Source organism: Artemia franciscana, chromosome 16 (assembly GCF_032884065.1).
Source record: "Artemia franciscana chromosome 16, ASM3288406v1, whole genome shotgun sequence".
Lineage (NCBI taxonomy): Eukaryota > Metazoa > Arthropoda > Branchiopoda > Anostraca > Artemiidae > Artemia > Artemia franciscana.
Window position 1 is genome coordinate 30252316 of NC_088878.1, and position 16050 is coordinate 30268365.

General features: G+C 35.4%; 1 protein-coding gene and 1 long non-coding RNA gene across 3 annotated transcripts in view; one reads left to right on the forward strand and one right to left on the reverse strand.

The window, feature by feature from the left end:
• The window catches only part of LOC136037333 (uncharacterized), a 58985-nt gene extending 45870 nt beyond the window's left edge, over positions 1 to 13115 (reverse strand). Inside the window, exon 1 of the long non-coding RNA XR_010619916.1 lies at positions 13003 to 13115. This is a non-coding gene — a long non-coding RNA (uncharacterized LOC136037333). The remainder of the gene's footprint in view (positions 1 to 13002) is intronic.
• Positions 13116 to 13246: 131 nt separating this feature from the next.
• The window catches only part of LOC136037334 (regulator of nonsense transcripts 3B-like), a 45425-nt gene continuing 42621 nt past the window's right edge, over positions 13247 to 16050 (forward strand). Inside the window, exon 1 of one of the 2 annotated variants that reach the window (XM_065720006.1) lies at positions 13247 to 13310. Coding sequence is in view for 1 of the 2 variants with exons in the window: in XM_065720005.1 (XP_065576077.1) it covers positions 13343 to 13393 (51 nt within the window). In the remaining variant the exon portion in view is untranslated. Of the gene's footprint in view, positions 13394 to 16050 lie in introns of both variants that reach the window. The other variant, XM_065720005.1, reaches the window with a different exon arrangement.

Genomic DNA, 16050 nt, shown 5'->3' on the forward strand with positions numbered 1-16050 from the left:
AAACAAACGCTCATTGCTCGCTGTTGTCACAGGAAGTGTGGCGGCAATACGAAGTACTTTAATTACTTCTGAGTAAGCCACTGGTAATGCCTGAAGATGGTCGACAATGTCTAGGAAGGTTTCCGGCTGTTTCTTCTCATCCAGCAAGAAACGCTTGGCAATACGAGCTTGAGATTCAAGAAGAATGTCATCGATATCCAGCTCGCTGTAAAGAGCAGAGAAACGCTTGAGCAACTCTGTGTCCATAAAATTTGGCTAGTAGACGGTCGAAAGTCTTGGAGTGCTCTCGCTTCATCTCATCCGCCATAGTAGTAGTCCGATTTCCAGATTGGACAAAGTTCTTTCCTAGCGTCAAAGTTGTCACAAATTGTTTCAGATGCTTGGTGATCTTTTGAGTTCTAATGCTAGTTGCTATTAATACCTTATATTTACCTAACTAAAAATCTAATAGGCTTAATGATGTAAAGTCTTCTACTTCTCTCTGTGCTCTCGTCTTTAGAGTCTTATTGTAGAGTTGGCCTACAATCTGGGGTTTGACCGGTAGAGGATGTCAAGCATTTCTAACTTACATAACGTTTATGCGTCGAGCACAAAAATGTTTATTTGCACATATGATACAGTAAATTTACATAAAACGAAGACAGAAACAGAAAAAAAGAACTGACTCGAGTAATCTAAAACGGTGGCTTATATTCACTAAAACAAGGAAATAAACATCAAAACATTTGACAGGAACTGACCTATTTTAATCTGTTAACTTAGAGGAATTACTGCAAAAATTCAGAATTTATATTGTTAATATAATCACCTAGGAAATGGACATTTGACAGAACTTGAGACTTTTATTATGAATCTAACCTACTTTCAAAGTTTACAATGATTAATAGCAAATAGCATAATTACCCCAAGGGTCGTCATGTAATTATGCTCTTTAGTTAATAGGCGTGCAGCAATTTCAAATCAACTGAACAGAATGGATTATGTTGGACATAATGGATAATTATGGCCGGCAAAGGGCCCTTTGTGATGGAAGCTTGGGCCCCCCTAGAAAATCTGGGATGGGCATTTGCCCACCCCTGACCCCCCCCCCCCCAAATGGCGCCTCTGCGTAAAAATATACTGAGTATAAGAATAAACAAATGAAATAAATAAAATAAACTAGTAATAAAAAAAACTAGTGAATACAAATTGACTCTACAGCTCTATTTTCTATGGTTTAGATTCTCTTTAAATTATAGCTGAAAGAAGTAGCCCAAACGTAAAAATATACTGAATATAAGAATAAACTAGTAAAATTAATAAAATGAACCCTCGATTTTCTATGGTTTAGATTCTCTTTAAATTATAGCTGAAAGAAGTAGCCGAAACGTAAAAATATACTGAATATAAGAATAAACTAGTGAAATTAATAAAATCAACTAGTAATAAAATAAACTAGCACAGATCAATGAATATAAATTGACTCTAGAGCTCGATTTTCTATAAAATTGTTGAAAACTGGATTCCTAGCCGCATTTGCTACCACAAAGAAATTTCCTGGCGAGGCTGATGACCAGCCTTGCCTTTTCTACCTATGTGCTTTTAGATATGGGAGCGTAACATTTTAGTTGTATAAAGAAAAATTCTAAGTAATTTCTACTCCTCCTAACCTCTTTCAACATTTATCCGAAGCCTCAGCAAGAGTAGGCATTTTGTCCATTAAAATGTAATTTTGCAGGAATCTACCCTACTTCCACCTAAACAATTACTCACCCTTTTCATTATAGCTGACACGCAATATTAGATCACCCAACGTAGCCTAATTCTATCAAACAGTTCGTAGTAACGAACTGCAGCAAAGAGTGACCCGGCTCAATAGTAACCAAAACTCTAAAAAATGGAATTTTGATATCAATAGCTACATCAAAAGAATCGCATTTTAATGCTGATTTTAAATATATAAGTTTGATCAAGTTTAGTCTTACCCATCAAAAGTTAATTTGCCTTATTTTAGAAAATAGGGAAAACAACCCCTAAAAGTTATAGAATCTTAACGAAAGTCACACCACCAGATTCAGCATATCAGAGAACCCTATTGTAGAAGTTTCAAGCTCCTATCTACAAAAATGTAGAATTTTGTATTTTTTGCCAGAAGGCACATCACGGATGCGTGTTTATTTGTTTGTTTGTTTTTGCCCCCAGGGGTGATCGTATCGACCCAGTGGTCCTAGAATCTTGCGAGATGGCTCATTCTAACGGAAAATGGAAAGTTCTAGTGCCCTTTTTAAGTGACCAAAAAAATGGAGGGCACCTAGGCCCCCTCCCTCGCTAATTATTTTCCCAAAGTCACCAGATCAAAATTCCCAGATTGCCATTTTATTCAGCGTAGTAAAAAAAACCTTTTAACTATGTCTTTGGGGACGATTTACTCCCCCACAGTCCCCGTGGGAGGGGCCACAAGTTAAAAACTTTGACCAGTGCTGGCATATAGTAATGGTTATTTGGAAGTGTACAGACGTTTTCAGGGGGATTTTTGGGTTGGGGCGAGGAGTTGAGAACAGGGGAATATGTTGGGGGAACTTTCTTGGAGGAATTTGTCATGGGGGAAGAAGATTTTCATGAAGGGAGCGCAGGATTATTTAGCATTATTTAAAAAAATACAATGAAAAAATAAATATGAAAAAAGTTTTTTCAACTGATAGTAAGGAGAAGCATTAAAATTTAAAACGAACAGAAATTATTACGCATATGATGGGCTCACCTCCTCTTAATACCTCGCCCTTTTTAAAGCTAAAGTATTTTTAGTAATTTCAACTATTTAATCCACGGCTTTTGTAATTCAGGGATCATTCTTAAGAAATTGGAACAAAATTTCAGCTTTAGTGTAAAGAGCGAGGTTCTGACGAGGGGGTGAACCCCTTTGTATACGAAATAAAAACATGAGAATACAGCAGTTCGCAACGTAAGCTAATTTGTAAGTTACGTATATCTTTTACTAATAAAAGCATTCGTAAAAAAAAAAAATATGCAAATTTCGTTTTAATTATTCATCTGCGGAGAGCTAAAATCAAAACATGCATTGATTCAAAAACGTTCAGAAATTAAATTAAAAAAAAACAAGTTTTTTTTAACGGAAAGTAAGGAGCGACGTTAAAACATAAAACGAACAGAAATTACTTCGTATATGAAAGGAGATGCTTTCTCATCAACGCCCCGCTCTTTACGCTAAAGTTTTTTACTGTTTTAAAAAGTAGAGTTAAGACAAAGAGTCAAACTTTAGCGTAAAGAGCGGGGCGTTGATGAGGAAGCATCTCCTTTCATATACGAAGTAATTTCTGTTCGTTTTAAGTTTTAACGTCGCTCCTTACTTTCCGTTAAAAAAACTTGTTTTTTTTTAAATTTAATTACAAATAAAGTGAATCAACTTGGTTGAATCCAGTACTGCCACCTTTAGGCATTACTTCTTTTGTAACTGGGAAGCATAAAATACAACTATTGATATTTTGAAATCAACTAGCTTCTCAGAATTTTGAATTGACAGTTAGTTCTCTTCGGGGTAAAGTCGTAGTTTGGTGCCATAAACAACCTAAACTGTCACCCAGCCATCACTACTATTCTGCCGTCTGGCCTCCCTGGAAAATTTTCTGCCGGCACCCTTGGAATAATATTAGCTTTGTTTTTCAGGTCAACTTGAGGAGGTATAAAATTAAATTAGAAAATTCTATTTGTGTCAGGATTAAAAATTGTTGAAAAAGTTTCTCCAAAATATAAATAGCAAGCCAAACTATGGATTCTTATAAAAATAATCCGAAATGACATAAAATTTTTTTTTATGAAAAAGGCCATATAAATCAAAAACGTACTGAAATTAATTAAAAAAGCTTTTCTACAAAACAAGTTTTTCAAAGAAAAGTAAAGATTTCCAATAAGTCATAAATGAGCAGAAATTAAGTCAAGTAATCTTCCAAGGGGAAAACTACCATAAATCACTATTGGTAAATAAATGGAACTCGAAACGAACAGAAAATACAATAAATATCCGAGTTAGACTCAAACCGAGCAAAAATTAACATGAATTTGGGCTGATAACCCCATGCCTTCTAAAGACCAGTAAATAATTTATACTTTTCTGAAAGCAAAATATATTTTAAATGTTGTCACTTTTTTTGGCTTTAATAAATTAAAAATTATTAAAACTTTAAAGGAATAAATATCAGAACATCCAAATTAAACTAACAATCCACGATTATTTTGTTCTGTTTTTTTTTTTTTTTTGTAAAGTGCAAATAATTTTAATAATTTTTTCGGTGTAAAATTTTTGTGTAAAATTCTATATGTAGTTTTTAGTAGCACCGAGTGTAAAATAAAAATAGACGTAGGTCGAAAATAAACTTTTCCTTTATGCTAAAAGAGAACTAATACTACTACTACTTGAAGTAATAGCAGTAGTAGCAGCATTAGTAATAGTAGTAGTAGTAGTAATAGTATTAGTAAAATAGTAGTAGTATTACTGGCATTAGTCAAAGTAGAAGTGAAGAAGTAATAGTAGTAGTAGTAGTAGCAGTAATTTTAGTAGTAGTAGCAGTAGCGTTAGTTTTAGAAGTAGTAGTGGTAATGGTAGTAGTAGTATTAGTAGTAGTAGTATTATTAGTTAGAGTAGCAGTTGAAGAAGTAATAGTGGTAGCATTAGTGACTAGTAATAGTAGTAGTAGGTTCCTTTCCTTTGTGTTAGCTTTGTCTTTATGCTATAAGAGAGGAAAATGGTTCTATTAAAAGGAATAAAACACATTAACAATAAAACGTGAACCTTATAAAATTGCATGCGTAGACATCACCCTTTACAAAGCCCTACGTACACAATCAAACGCCATGTTAGAAACCTCTTTCCAAGTTACTCATATTCTGTGTCTTGCTGTTTTATCAATTGCCTTAAAAGTACAATGCTGTCTAGACTCAACACACAACACCGCAGTGCTCCCACTTTTCCCCGAAATTTCGAAAATTTCCCCGAAAATCTAAAAAATCCTCGAAAAAAAAGGCGTTTCCCGAATCTCCCCGAATATCTTTCTTTTCCATTAATCTACCCAAAAGTAGAGTTAGTGGAAGGCTCATTGGTCGTTCCAAAGTTAAAATACTCTTTTGCACCTTTATACTATGGTACGCTGGCGAGCATATGATATTGAAGACTATAATACGGAATTGAGCGCAGAAATTCAAATCTCCTAAGCATTGAAAAGTTTGCCTCTAGCACGGAAATTGTCCTAAGAAAGGCTTAGAGACTAGACCATACTGGCCTGCTACTGTTGCTGCTGACCTTGTATCTGACAACGTAGTTTAAAATAGCTAGGGGCTCATAAAATCAGAGGTATAGGAGGTAGTGTGCCATTAAATCATCGAAATTTGCAGTCATATTTCCTAGTCGGAGAAAAGCTGTCATAATTATTTCGAATAGTCTCTAAGCCATTCCAGTAATTATAGTTTTAAATATAGCATTTCTTTAACTTTTTTAGAGGTACTGTTAGACATATTATTTATCTAGTTTTAGCAGCATTTTTGCATTAAACAAGATTGATTGCTTTCACACCCAAGAAATAAACTTGATTAGCTATAAATAATTTATCAGGGCTATCCTGCATCATTACTCAACAGAATAATAGCAATCAAAAACTACTAGGGCTATTCTTTAGCCAAAGGGCTACTAGGGCTATTCTTTGGTGCTGATAAACAAAATAATGGCAACTTTCTGACAAAAAGCTTTTGCTGCTTTTCAAACTGGGTATGAGAAATACCAAGTGTTCTTAATAGCTTGAACACGGGGGCGTCATTTTGAAAGCGGGGCAGTAGGAAGGCTTTCCACACCCCTTCCCTGATCAAAAATCATGAGCTATCCAGGAGACTTCCAATCAGTTCAAACTCGCATTTGACCTAATGGCGAAAATCTAAACAAAAATATTTACTATTTTTACAATCTGTTCTTTAAATTTTAGTCTTACGTCAGAGCTGTGTGCACTCATCCCCATAATTTCTCTCCCAATCAAACAAAGAAACATTGACTATGAAAACTACCGTCAGTTAAATTTATCAAACAGTTCGTGGTAACGAACTGTAGTAAGGAGCGACCCGGCTCAATAGTAACCAAAACTCTAAAAAATGGAATTTTGATACCAATAGTTACATCAAAAAAGTCGCATTTTAATGCTGATTTTAAATTTATAAGTTTCATCAAGATCAGTTATACCCACCAAAAGTTACAAGCCTGAGAAAATTTGCCTCATTTTAGAGAGTAGGGAAAACACCCCCTAAAAGTCATAAAATCTTAACGAAAATCACACCATCAGATTCAGCGTATTAGAGAACCTTGTTGTAAAAGTTTCAAGCTCCTATCTACAAAAATGTGGAATTTCGCATTTTTTGCCAGAAGACGGATCACGGATGCGTGTTTATTTTTTTTTATTTTTTTCCCCCAGGGGTGATCGTATCGACTTAGTGGTCCTAGAATGTCGCGAGAAGGCTCATTCTAACGGAACTTAAAAGTTCTAGTGCCCTTTTTAAGTGACAGAAAAAATTGGAGGGCACCTAGGCCCCCTCCCACGCTCATTTTTTCCCAAAAGTTACCGGATCAAAATTCTGAGATAGGCATTTTATTCAGCATAGTCGAAAAACCTAATAACTATGTCTTTAGGGACGACTTACTCCCCCGCAGTCCCCGTGGGAGGGGCTGCAAGTTACAAACTTTGACCTGTGTTTACATATAGTAATGGTTACTGGGAAGCGTACAGACGTTTTCAGTTTTTTTCTTTAGTTTAGGGGGGAGAGTTGAGGGGGGGGTATGTGGGTGGATATTTAAATGGAGAAACTTCTCGTGGGGAAGAGAATTTCAATGAAGGGGGCAGGATTTTCTAGCATTATTGGAAAAAACAATGAAAAAATAAATGTAGAAAGTTTATTCTATTGAAGTAAGGAGCAGCATTAAAACTTAAACGAACAAAAATTATTACGCATATGAGGGGTCTATCTCCACGTTATACCTCACTCTTTACGCTAAAGTATTTTTAGTAATTTCAACTATTTATTCTACAGCTTTTGTGATTCAGAGATCATTCTTAAGGAATTGGGAAAAAATTTGAGCTTTAGTGTAAAGAGCGAGGTATCGACGAGGGTTGAACCCCCTCATATACGCAATAAAAACATACGAATATAGAAGTTCGTTACGTAAGCTAATTCGTAGGTTACGTATATTTTTTACCAATGAAAACATTTGTAAAAAATTAAAAGTTCTAGTTGATTTTTTAAGTAATCAAAAAATTGGAGGGCAACTAGGCCTCCTACCTCGCTCCTTTTTTCTCAAAATCTTCCGATTAATTGCAATGAATTAATATGCAAATTTTGTTTTAATTATTTATGTGTGGAGAGCCAAGGTCAAAACATGCATTAATTCAAAACGTCCAGATATTAAATTAAAAAAAACAAGTTTTTTAAAATGAAAGTAAGGAGCAACATTAAAACTTAAAACGAACAGAAATTACTCCGTATATGAAAGGGGCTTTTCCTCCTCAACGCCCCGCTCTTTACGCTAGAGTTTCTTACTGTTTTAAAAATAGAGTCAAGAGAAAGAGTAAAACTTTAGCGTAAAGAGCGAGGCGTTAAGAAGGAAAAGCCCCTTTCATATACGGAATAATTTCTGTTCGTTTTACGTTTTAATGTTGCTCCTTACTTTCATTTAAAAAAACTTGTTTTTTTATTATTAAATAGTCCAGGGATTGCTTCAGGCTTTAAGGTCAAATACGAGTCATAAGTGCAGAGGATAAAAAAAGGCATAAACACTGGTGGGCCCCTCCCCCCCCCCCCGCTCACTGAAAGATCAAATAACTTCCTCTTTAGCAAAGGCTTGATCATAGATTTTGTGTTCTGACATAAAAACTAATCAGCATTTTGCTAGTTTGCTAAGCCTACTTTGCTAATTCATGAAAGCCTGTTGGTTCCTTGTTGTTTGATTCCCAGCATGTAGAACGTAATGAAGGAAAGAAGAACTGTGTAAAATATCATGAAAATACAAATATTAACTTCAAAAAATTATAAGGAGTCAGTGAGTGAGATTTTCTTTCCGTGCCTCCATTCTGCGATACATAAACTAGTTAGGACTGTAGTTTAGACTAATTGTTATGGCTAAGAAAAACCGATCGGCAGGATAAATAAAGGTATTTTCACTTATATATAATACTTCTGGGATCTAATGCTGCAGCAAAACAGTCATAATTTCTGTCAGTCCATCTGTTTGATTTTGTAAAGCGGGTGAACTGCCGAAGAGATTTGAATGAAAATCGGAAGAAAGATGTCTGACACCATAATGCAAGAGAGAGGGAGGAAGTCTTAAGAATAAAAAAAAAGATGAGTTTTGTTGGATTTAGTGGAACTGATAAAAGTGTCTGATTTAGATGAAAATTGGAAAAAATATGCATAGTAAAGGGCAGCTGCATTTGACCCCGCTATAAATTGCTAGACTCGTTACTTATAGGACACTTGATAGCCTTTACCACAAGATTTATTCAGAAATTCAGGATTTCCGAACCTTAACAGAATTTTCATTATTTTTGGAGTTCCAAAATTTAACAGGATTTTTGGACTAGTCCAGGATTTTTCGAATTGTTTCTTATCTCGAGTACCCTTCGCAGCAAGAGTTAGGATTCGCTCATCATAAACATTGCTTGCACATCATATAAGACCTAGAACCTATTTCTTATACAGTGCCAACTATTAGTCCATTTATTACATTTCTTAGAGCAGGAAATATCATGAACCAATGTTTGGATTCAAGAAATTTTACTATTTTTCATGGGTAATACCTGTTTGAGATAAAAAAAAAAGATATTCTTTTTAAAACCTTAGTCGAACAACTGACTTATTAAAGCTCTGTAAAAAAAAAGAGGTTTGACCGGGTTTTTAGCAGTATTTTCGGACTTCTAGAGCATGATTCTTATTCCTGGGTCCTGGCAGGTTTTTTGAAGAGGAACAAGTGAAAGCACTGCCTGTAGCAGCACCAAGAATCTAGATGACCAATTTCACAAGCTTTTTATGCAAGCGGCACAATTTGCTCTTCCTTCGAATACACACAGTCACAATATCAATCTCCTGATTCATGTTCTACTAATTTTTTGTTGTTTTTTTCTTGCTAAGGAATAATTTATTTTTATACTAAGCAACAGTGATTCACTGACTCCCTTGCTTTGCTGCTAACTTTTCAATCGCTGACTCCCTTGCTTCTTTCATTCAATCCTTTTCCCACCAGAATGTCCTTAAGAAAGTCAGGCTAGGTAAACAGAAAGCCGTCAACTAGGACCTTACTTCAAACAAAGACTACTGGACAAACTGAAGATGCGAACCTTTTCTATTAATATCGGCGAGACGACTGATGATGGTACAACCAAGCAATTGGCTATTTGTGTTACCTTTTACAACAATCAGCATGACACTAAAGCTGATGTACTTGATTTTGTGGAGTGTTCTAGTGGAACAGCGGTGTCGCTGGTTTTGAAACTCAAAGAAACTTTAGATGTTCTGGAGAAAAACCAAGTGTCCCAGTGAAATTGGACTGTTTTCTGCGCTGATACAACAAACTCGATGAGGGTATGTCACAGTTTGATAGCAAAGCTGATCAGTAACAATAATACATGGGTGGTAGTTGTCAAGTGTACCTGCCACTCCATTTATCTCTGTGCTTCATATGCCTGCAAGAAGCTTACCAAAACTTTGGAAGACTATGTCTGTATATAGTCATTTCTGTATGAACGCTAAGCAAGTCGCAGCACTTAAAAAAATTTAAGATTTCTCGGCTACACCAGTTTACAAAATTCTAGCTCCTGGACAAACTTGGTGGTTGTCATTCTATGCATGTCTGCAAAGAATCCTTGAACTGTGGAGCGCTTTATCCTTCTATTTCATTAATTCTAATTTTGATGACCCTACCCACGGCAATGAACTTGCCCATAGAAGAATCCCTTTCTGAAGATTCTTATGATGTTTGCTGACTATGCTCTAGGCCTTTTGAACAACTGTAATGTACTGTTTCAATCAAAATCACCGATTTTCTATAAGCTGAAAGTGGAAATACTTAACCTCATTGCAACCTTGGCAATAAATTTTATGGATGGAGCCCTGTCAGAAACTGTACTGATCTTTTGGCTCTTGACATAACAGACCAAAGCCATTCTGTTAATGTTCAGATGGCCAATCTCAAGTGAACTGCAGAAAAGGAGTTGGCATCCTTGGTCTCATCTAGTCCAGATATCTCATAGTTGGAGGTGAGGAAAGTCTATATAACAGCAAGAGACTTTTACAAGAAGGCCATTATCCAGAAACAGAGCCACTTTACTTTTGAATGTGATGTTTATGAGTTCACAAGTCTACTTGAGCCTTTTCATACTCAAAACTTGAACCCACCTAGCTTAGAAACTTTTTCAGTTTCTAGTCCAGATATCTCATAGTTGGAGGTGAAGAAAGTCTTCATAACAGCAAGAGACTTTTACAAGAAGGCCATTATCCAGAAACAGAGCCTCTTTACTTTTGAATGTAATGTTTATGAGTTCAAAAGTCTACTTGAGCCTTTTCATTCTCAAAACTTGAACCCACCTAGCTTAGACACTTTTTTAAGAAGTTTTGGCTTGCCTTTGTGGAACAAGGCTTCAACTGACAGAAAATGTTGCAAACAGAGCATGGTTTCTTTGGCAGGTTTAGACATCTGTACAATGTCACTGGAGGAGTATTGGAAATTTATTTGTAAGCAGACATACCCTTGTGGAAAGCCAAGGTTTGAAAACTTAAATAAGGTTTTGGATTACGTGTATGCACTGCCATTCTCCAATGTTACAACAGAACGCTTGTTCAATGCCCTCAAAGACTTGAAGACTGATAAACGAAACTGTTTTGCAACACTCGGACCAAGGTGGGAATGAAGAGGCTCGATCTCAGTTGCTTTTCTCTTGTCATAGACTGTCAAATGACAAAAGCTGCTTTCAAATGTTAAGGCTTCTGCAATTACTGAAGAAGCAGCAATGCATATTTCTAGTTTTGTGGCTCCCTAGGTCCTAGGTAGTCTGTTTAGTTGAGCTGATATTGAGCCTCATCATGGCAATTTTTAGCAACATTTAATTTTTTGTATAATTGAGTATAATTGAAACTTGAAGGCTATATATTTTCCTGCTCAGTACAGTACAAACAAAATCTGTTGCCAATACATGTTAGATCATTAAAAAAATTCTATTGGCTTTCCCTTCCCAAAATACTGCCTTTTTGGTGCAGAGAAAATTTGAAAACTGAATCCCACTCAAGGATTTAAGCAGGCCTAAGTGTCTGAAGCTAGGCAGAGCCATCAGACCAACAAGGTTTTTGAAGAACTGGTCAAGAAAATAAAAGCTGTATCTATTTTCAACTAACCAGAGAAAAAACTCCCTGTTATAAAATCTATGTGCAACAATGGAAAGGGATAGTTCTAAAATTCCCAACCAGTACAAGAGAATACTCTTGATATTCTTACTTATTTTCAAGTCCTTTTGCAAAAAAATGCTAAGTTGCTGGAAAACCTTGTCCCCAATTTTAATATTGAAACACCCCAAATTGGAAATAAATTGGAATTGGAATTCCCAAAATGGACTGCACCATAGTTGCCAGCCACTAAGGAAGGAACACAAATTTCACCAGAGAACAAAAATTATTTGGAAAAAGAAAATATTGAAAAAAAAAAAAAACTCAAGTCATAGTTGCTACCATTTTTCACTGCTGTCCCACAAACAATATGTTATTAATTGTCCCACAAACAATATTTTATTAAGACAAATAAATTTTAAGACATGTATCAACAAAACTTCATCAGGGATTGTATTTACTTAAGATACAGTCAGCAATATGAATGCTTAGTTTTGTGATATTCTAGTCTTGAAATAATAAAAAAAGAGAAATTATATGTTCTATTTGTTTTCCACCAGCCAAAATCATTTGTGACAACAATATACCCATGGTTGGCTCAGAATCTCTCTAAAATGCTTTAAACAGAAGGAATTTTAAAAACAATTTAAGAGATGCCTCAAAGACTTTTAGTTGAATCTATGAAATGAAGGGCCAGGTATTCCTTTACATTTTATACAACATGTAAAAAGGAAAACAGTTCAAATTTTTTCACAAAAGAAGAAGCTTGATGTAAAAAATAAATGTACTCTTAACAGAAAGCTACTGACATCAATGAAATCAAATAAACAAAAATTCATGGAGAATAAATAATATAAGCCATATATTTAACCTATAATGAGGTGGCAAAAAAGATTATTTCTAAAATTAGAAAAAAACCAGTGTTATGGCTTAAAGTTCTGATCAATCAATAGGAATTGTCTTTTCAGAACTAAGGCCAGAGAAAAAAAAAACTGATAACCAAAAAATAAGGCCCCCAAAATATCAGGACCCTCTAGAGGGAAAAGAAGTAGAAGTAGGTACTTCAAAATACCTTCCTGGGACATACTTTAGCCTGTAGACACAACCCTGAAAGTTTCATTATTTATTATTTAAGAATTAATGACACTTCTTGACTACTAAGGTCCCTGCATTGGCCCTACAGTGCATTCCTACAGCGTGATTTGATCTCTGGGTCCTGTCCCTGAAAGTTTCATTTTCCTAGCCTAACCTCTTTCAAAGATAGCTAAAAGTAGCTTAAGTAAAATTTTACCCCTACTTTACCAGAAAAATCCAGTTTAAATAAGAATCTCAACAAATATAGACTATATAAAAGGCTATAGGTATTGGCCTAATCATTCTAAATTTTTTTCAACTAAAAATTATAGGATGGTTTAGATACTAGGCCTGTTTGATATAGTAATATTTGACTAACTCACCAATGTGATGGCTGCCTTCCTAAGAACCAACCTTTTTAATAACCAAAAAACTTTTCTATTGACTCCTTATGAAGCTTAGCCTATCCAAGACAGGCCTAGAACACCAAAAACCCTTTAGATCCTAAAGAATATGCACAAGATGACTTACAGTTCACTGAAAAGCTAAGATTATTTCCACAATTCAAAGTTGCCTTGTCTTTTCTCTAGACTTAACGATTTCACATGTTTATCCATTTAAAAAAAATGTAACATTGACGTCACTTCTCCTCAATAATCTTTTCTTTTCGGGGTTAGAAAGTGCAAGCCAGTAATCCTGAGCGTTCGAGAGGATAACTCGAGTCACCTCTGACGTCATATGCATCTCTTAAAACGCTTGGATTACTCAGATAAGTAATCGGACAAGTAAAAGAACACGGGGATATTTGAATCTCCTGCACACAAGTCTCTTTAAGAGAGGTATTGCTTTAATTAACAACAGACTTTAAGATATGGATAAAACGTTAAGTGCTAAAACAGCACCTGATAAAACTTTTACAAAGGTAAATGAATTGTTAGCCTGATTTTTTTCTATAAAGATACTATTTCTCTGTCACTTAAGGCTAATTTGGATTGTCCATGCATACAAAGGCATTCAGTTTGAGTTAGACCTATTTAACCTGTGATATATGTTCTGAAAAGGGTCAATAAGCAGTGCATAAAGTGTTAAGGGTATTTATAGGATAGAACTCAAATTGTAAAGTAGCCTAACAAATGCACCATTAGATTCCCTGTTCAATGCTCATTCCAAATAGCCTACAATGTCTATTACTGTCACAGTTGTGAACTGACCCTTTCCTCCTCAGACAAATGGTTTCAGATATGGCTGTGACTTAATAATTTTTTGCAGATTTAGCATTAATATAGCCTATTTTGCAACAGGAGAACCTTTAGCCTATCTTCACTTCATTCCTGGTTTTTCCATTTTTTATAAGAAATTCATGAATTTTATAGAACCTATAGCCTATATTAACAGAGTAGCCTACATATCCCCCCCCCTAATGTCCTAATATTTACCCAGAATTGCACTCTATATATAAATAGGCCTATCAACTTCATGTGAATCACAAATGAACTTTGTGATTCATATACTTCAGCATGTAGACCCATCCCTGAAAGTTTCATTTTCCCTTTCCAAGATAGCAAGAAGTCACTAAACTAGAATTTTAACCCAATATATAAGGTTTCAAAGATATGCAAATAAGTTTCCTAAATTTTGAAAAAAATGTTGATATCACTCAAAATGCCCCTTACCAGGATCGCTTAAGGTCTCTGAGACTTCCAACCCTCACATGTTGAAGATATTGAGGAGATATGATGATGGCATGCAAAATTTTCAAATCTGGTCACCTGAACCAGATCTTCACCCCTCCCTGGCTAATAATTCAAGAGGTCACAGTCTAAAGCTTCATCTGCCTGGATGTCAGAGAAGGGAACAATGTGGGTTCTTTTCCATTTGGGTGGTCCCCCTCTGGAATAGCCTGTCCAAGTCTACCATCCAAGCTGAGACTCCCCACTCCTTCAAGGCTGGAGTCAACAGGGACTGAGAGAGGGCTGAGTGGAGGTTCGACTGGGAAGCTAAGCCAACATAATTACATCACTCACCACCAGCAAGAGCTACAGGTGGATCTACCACCCTATCTTGCTGGCAAATACAATTGATGTTATTTCTAGTAAAATTCTACTCAAATGAAAGGAATTGCATTTTCAGAGCTAAAGGCAGAGAAAAAGCAACTGGTAACTGAAAATTAAGGTAAAATGGTGTTTTGTCAAAATTTCAATAGGGATAAACCTGTCATGTAGTCAAATTTCAGGGCCCTCTAGAGGAAGAAGAAGTAGAGGTGGGTACTTCAAAATACCTTCCAGGATGTAATTTAGCCTGTAGACCCATCCCTAAAATTTTCCTAACCTAATCCCTTTCTGAGATAGACAAAAGTCAATAAATTAGAATTTTACCATTTTGGTAAAATTCTATCCAAATTAGGTATATATTTGCACATAATTGGGTGGGAAATAAGTTCATTTGTGATGCAAATGAACATTATAGGCTATTTGGTAATTGTTTTGTTTCATTGCAAGCTGTCTAAACTGGAAACTATGCTGCTTTGTAGCATAGTTTCCATAATATAATTGTTAGACATGATAATTGTTGAAGTACATCCATTTCTGGTTGACCCTCCTCCTCTGAGGGGGAAACTAAAAATGCATAAAATAGGCAGGGTTTTGAAGCCAAGGAAAAATTGGGGTTGTACAGTGTGAATAAAATTATATTTTATATACTATTCAAGTTATCACTGGTAATTTCTGTATAGTAGCAAGTTGAAAGAAAATTCAAAAACTTACACATCCATTAATGTGAATATCCAAAATTTTTCACTTTCAAGTTTAAACCAGTCAGCTGTTTGATCCAAACAAACATCCAATTTTGCTTATAGCAACATTATGTATAGCAAAGCAAATTAGTCAGCTCATCATCATTACTTAAGCAACCTAAGTGTTCATGAACCAATATAAAGATAAGTATGATAATAGAATTAATTTAATACCTGACAGCAGTGTTGGCAGCATGAGCTGTGTGGACAGTCCAAGCGGGAGGGGCTCCAAGTTACAAAATTTGACCAGTGTTTAAGTATAGTAGTGGTTATTGGGAAGTGTTCAGACACTTTCAGGGAGATTTTTTGGTTGGAAGGGGGGGGGGGGGTTGAGGGGAGGGGGTCACTCGGGAGGATCTTTCCATGGGGGAATTTATTTTCCATGAAGGGGGCACAGGATATTCTAGCACTATTTAAAAAAAACAACAATGAAAAAATAAATATGGAAAAGTTTTTTTTCAACTGAAAGTAGTTTAAGTAGTTTAAGTTTTTAAGTAACCAAAAGATTGGAGGGCAACTAGGCCTCCTCCCCCACCTTTTTTTCTCAAAATCTCCCAATCAAAACTAAGAGAAAGCCATTTAGCCAAAAAATTAATATGCAAATTGCGTTTTAGTTATTCATGTGTGGAGCACCAAAATCAAAAACTGTATTAATTCAAAAACGTTCAGAAATTTAATGAAAAAACAAGTTTTAACTGAAAGTAAGGAGCAACATTAAAACGAACAGAAATTATTGCGTATATTAAAGGGGCTTTTCCCTCCTCAATGCCCTGCTCTTTACACTAAAG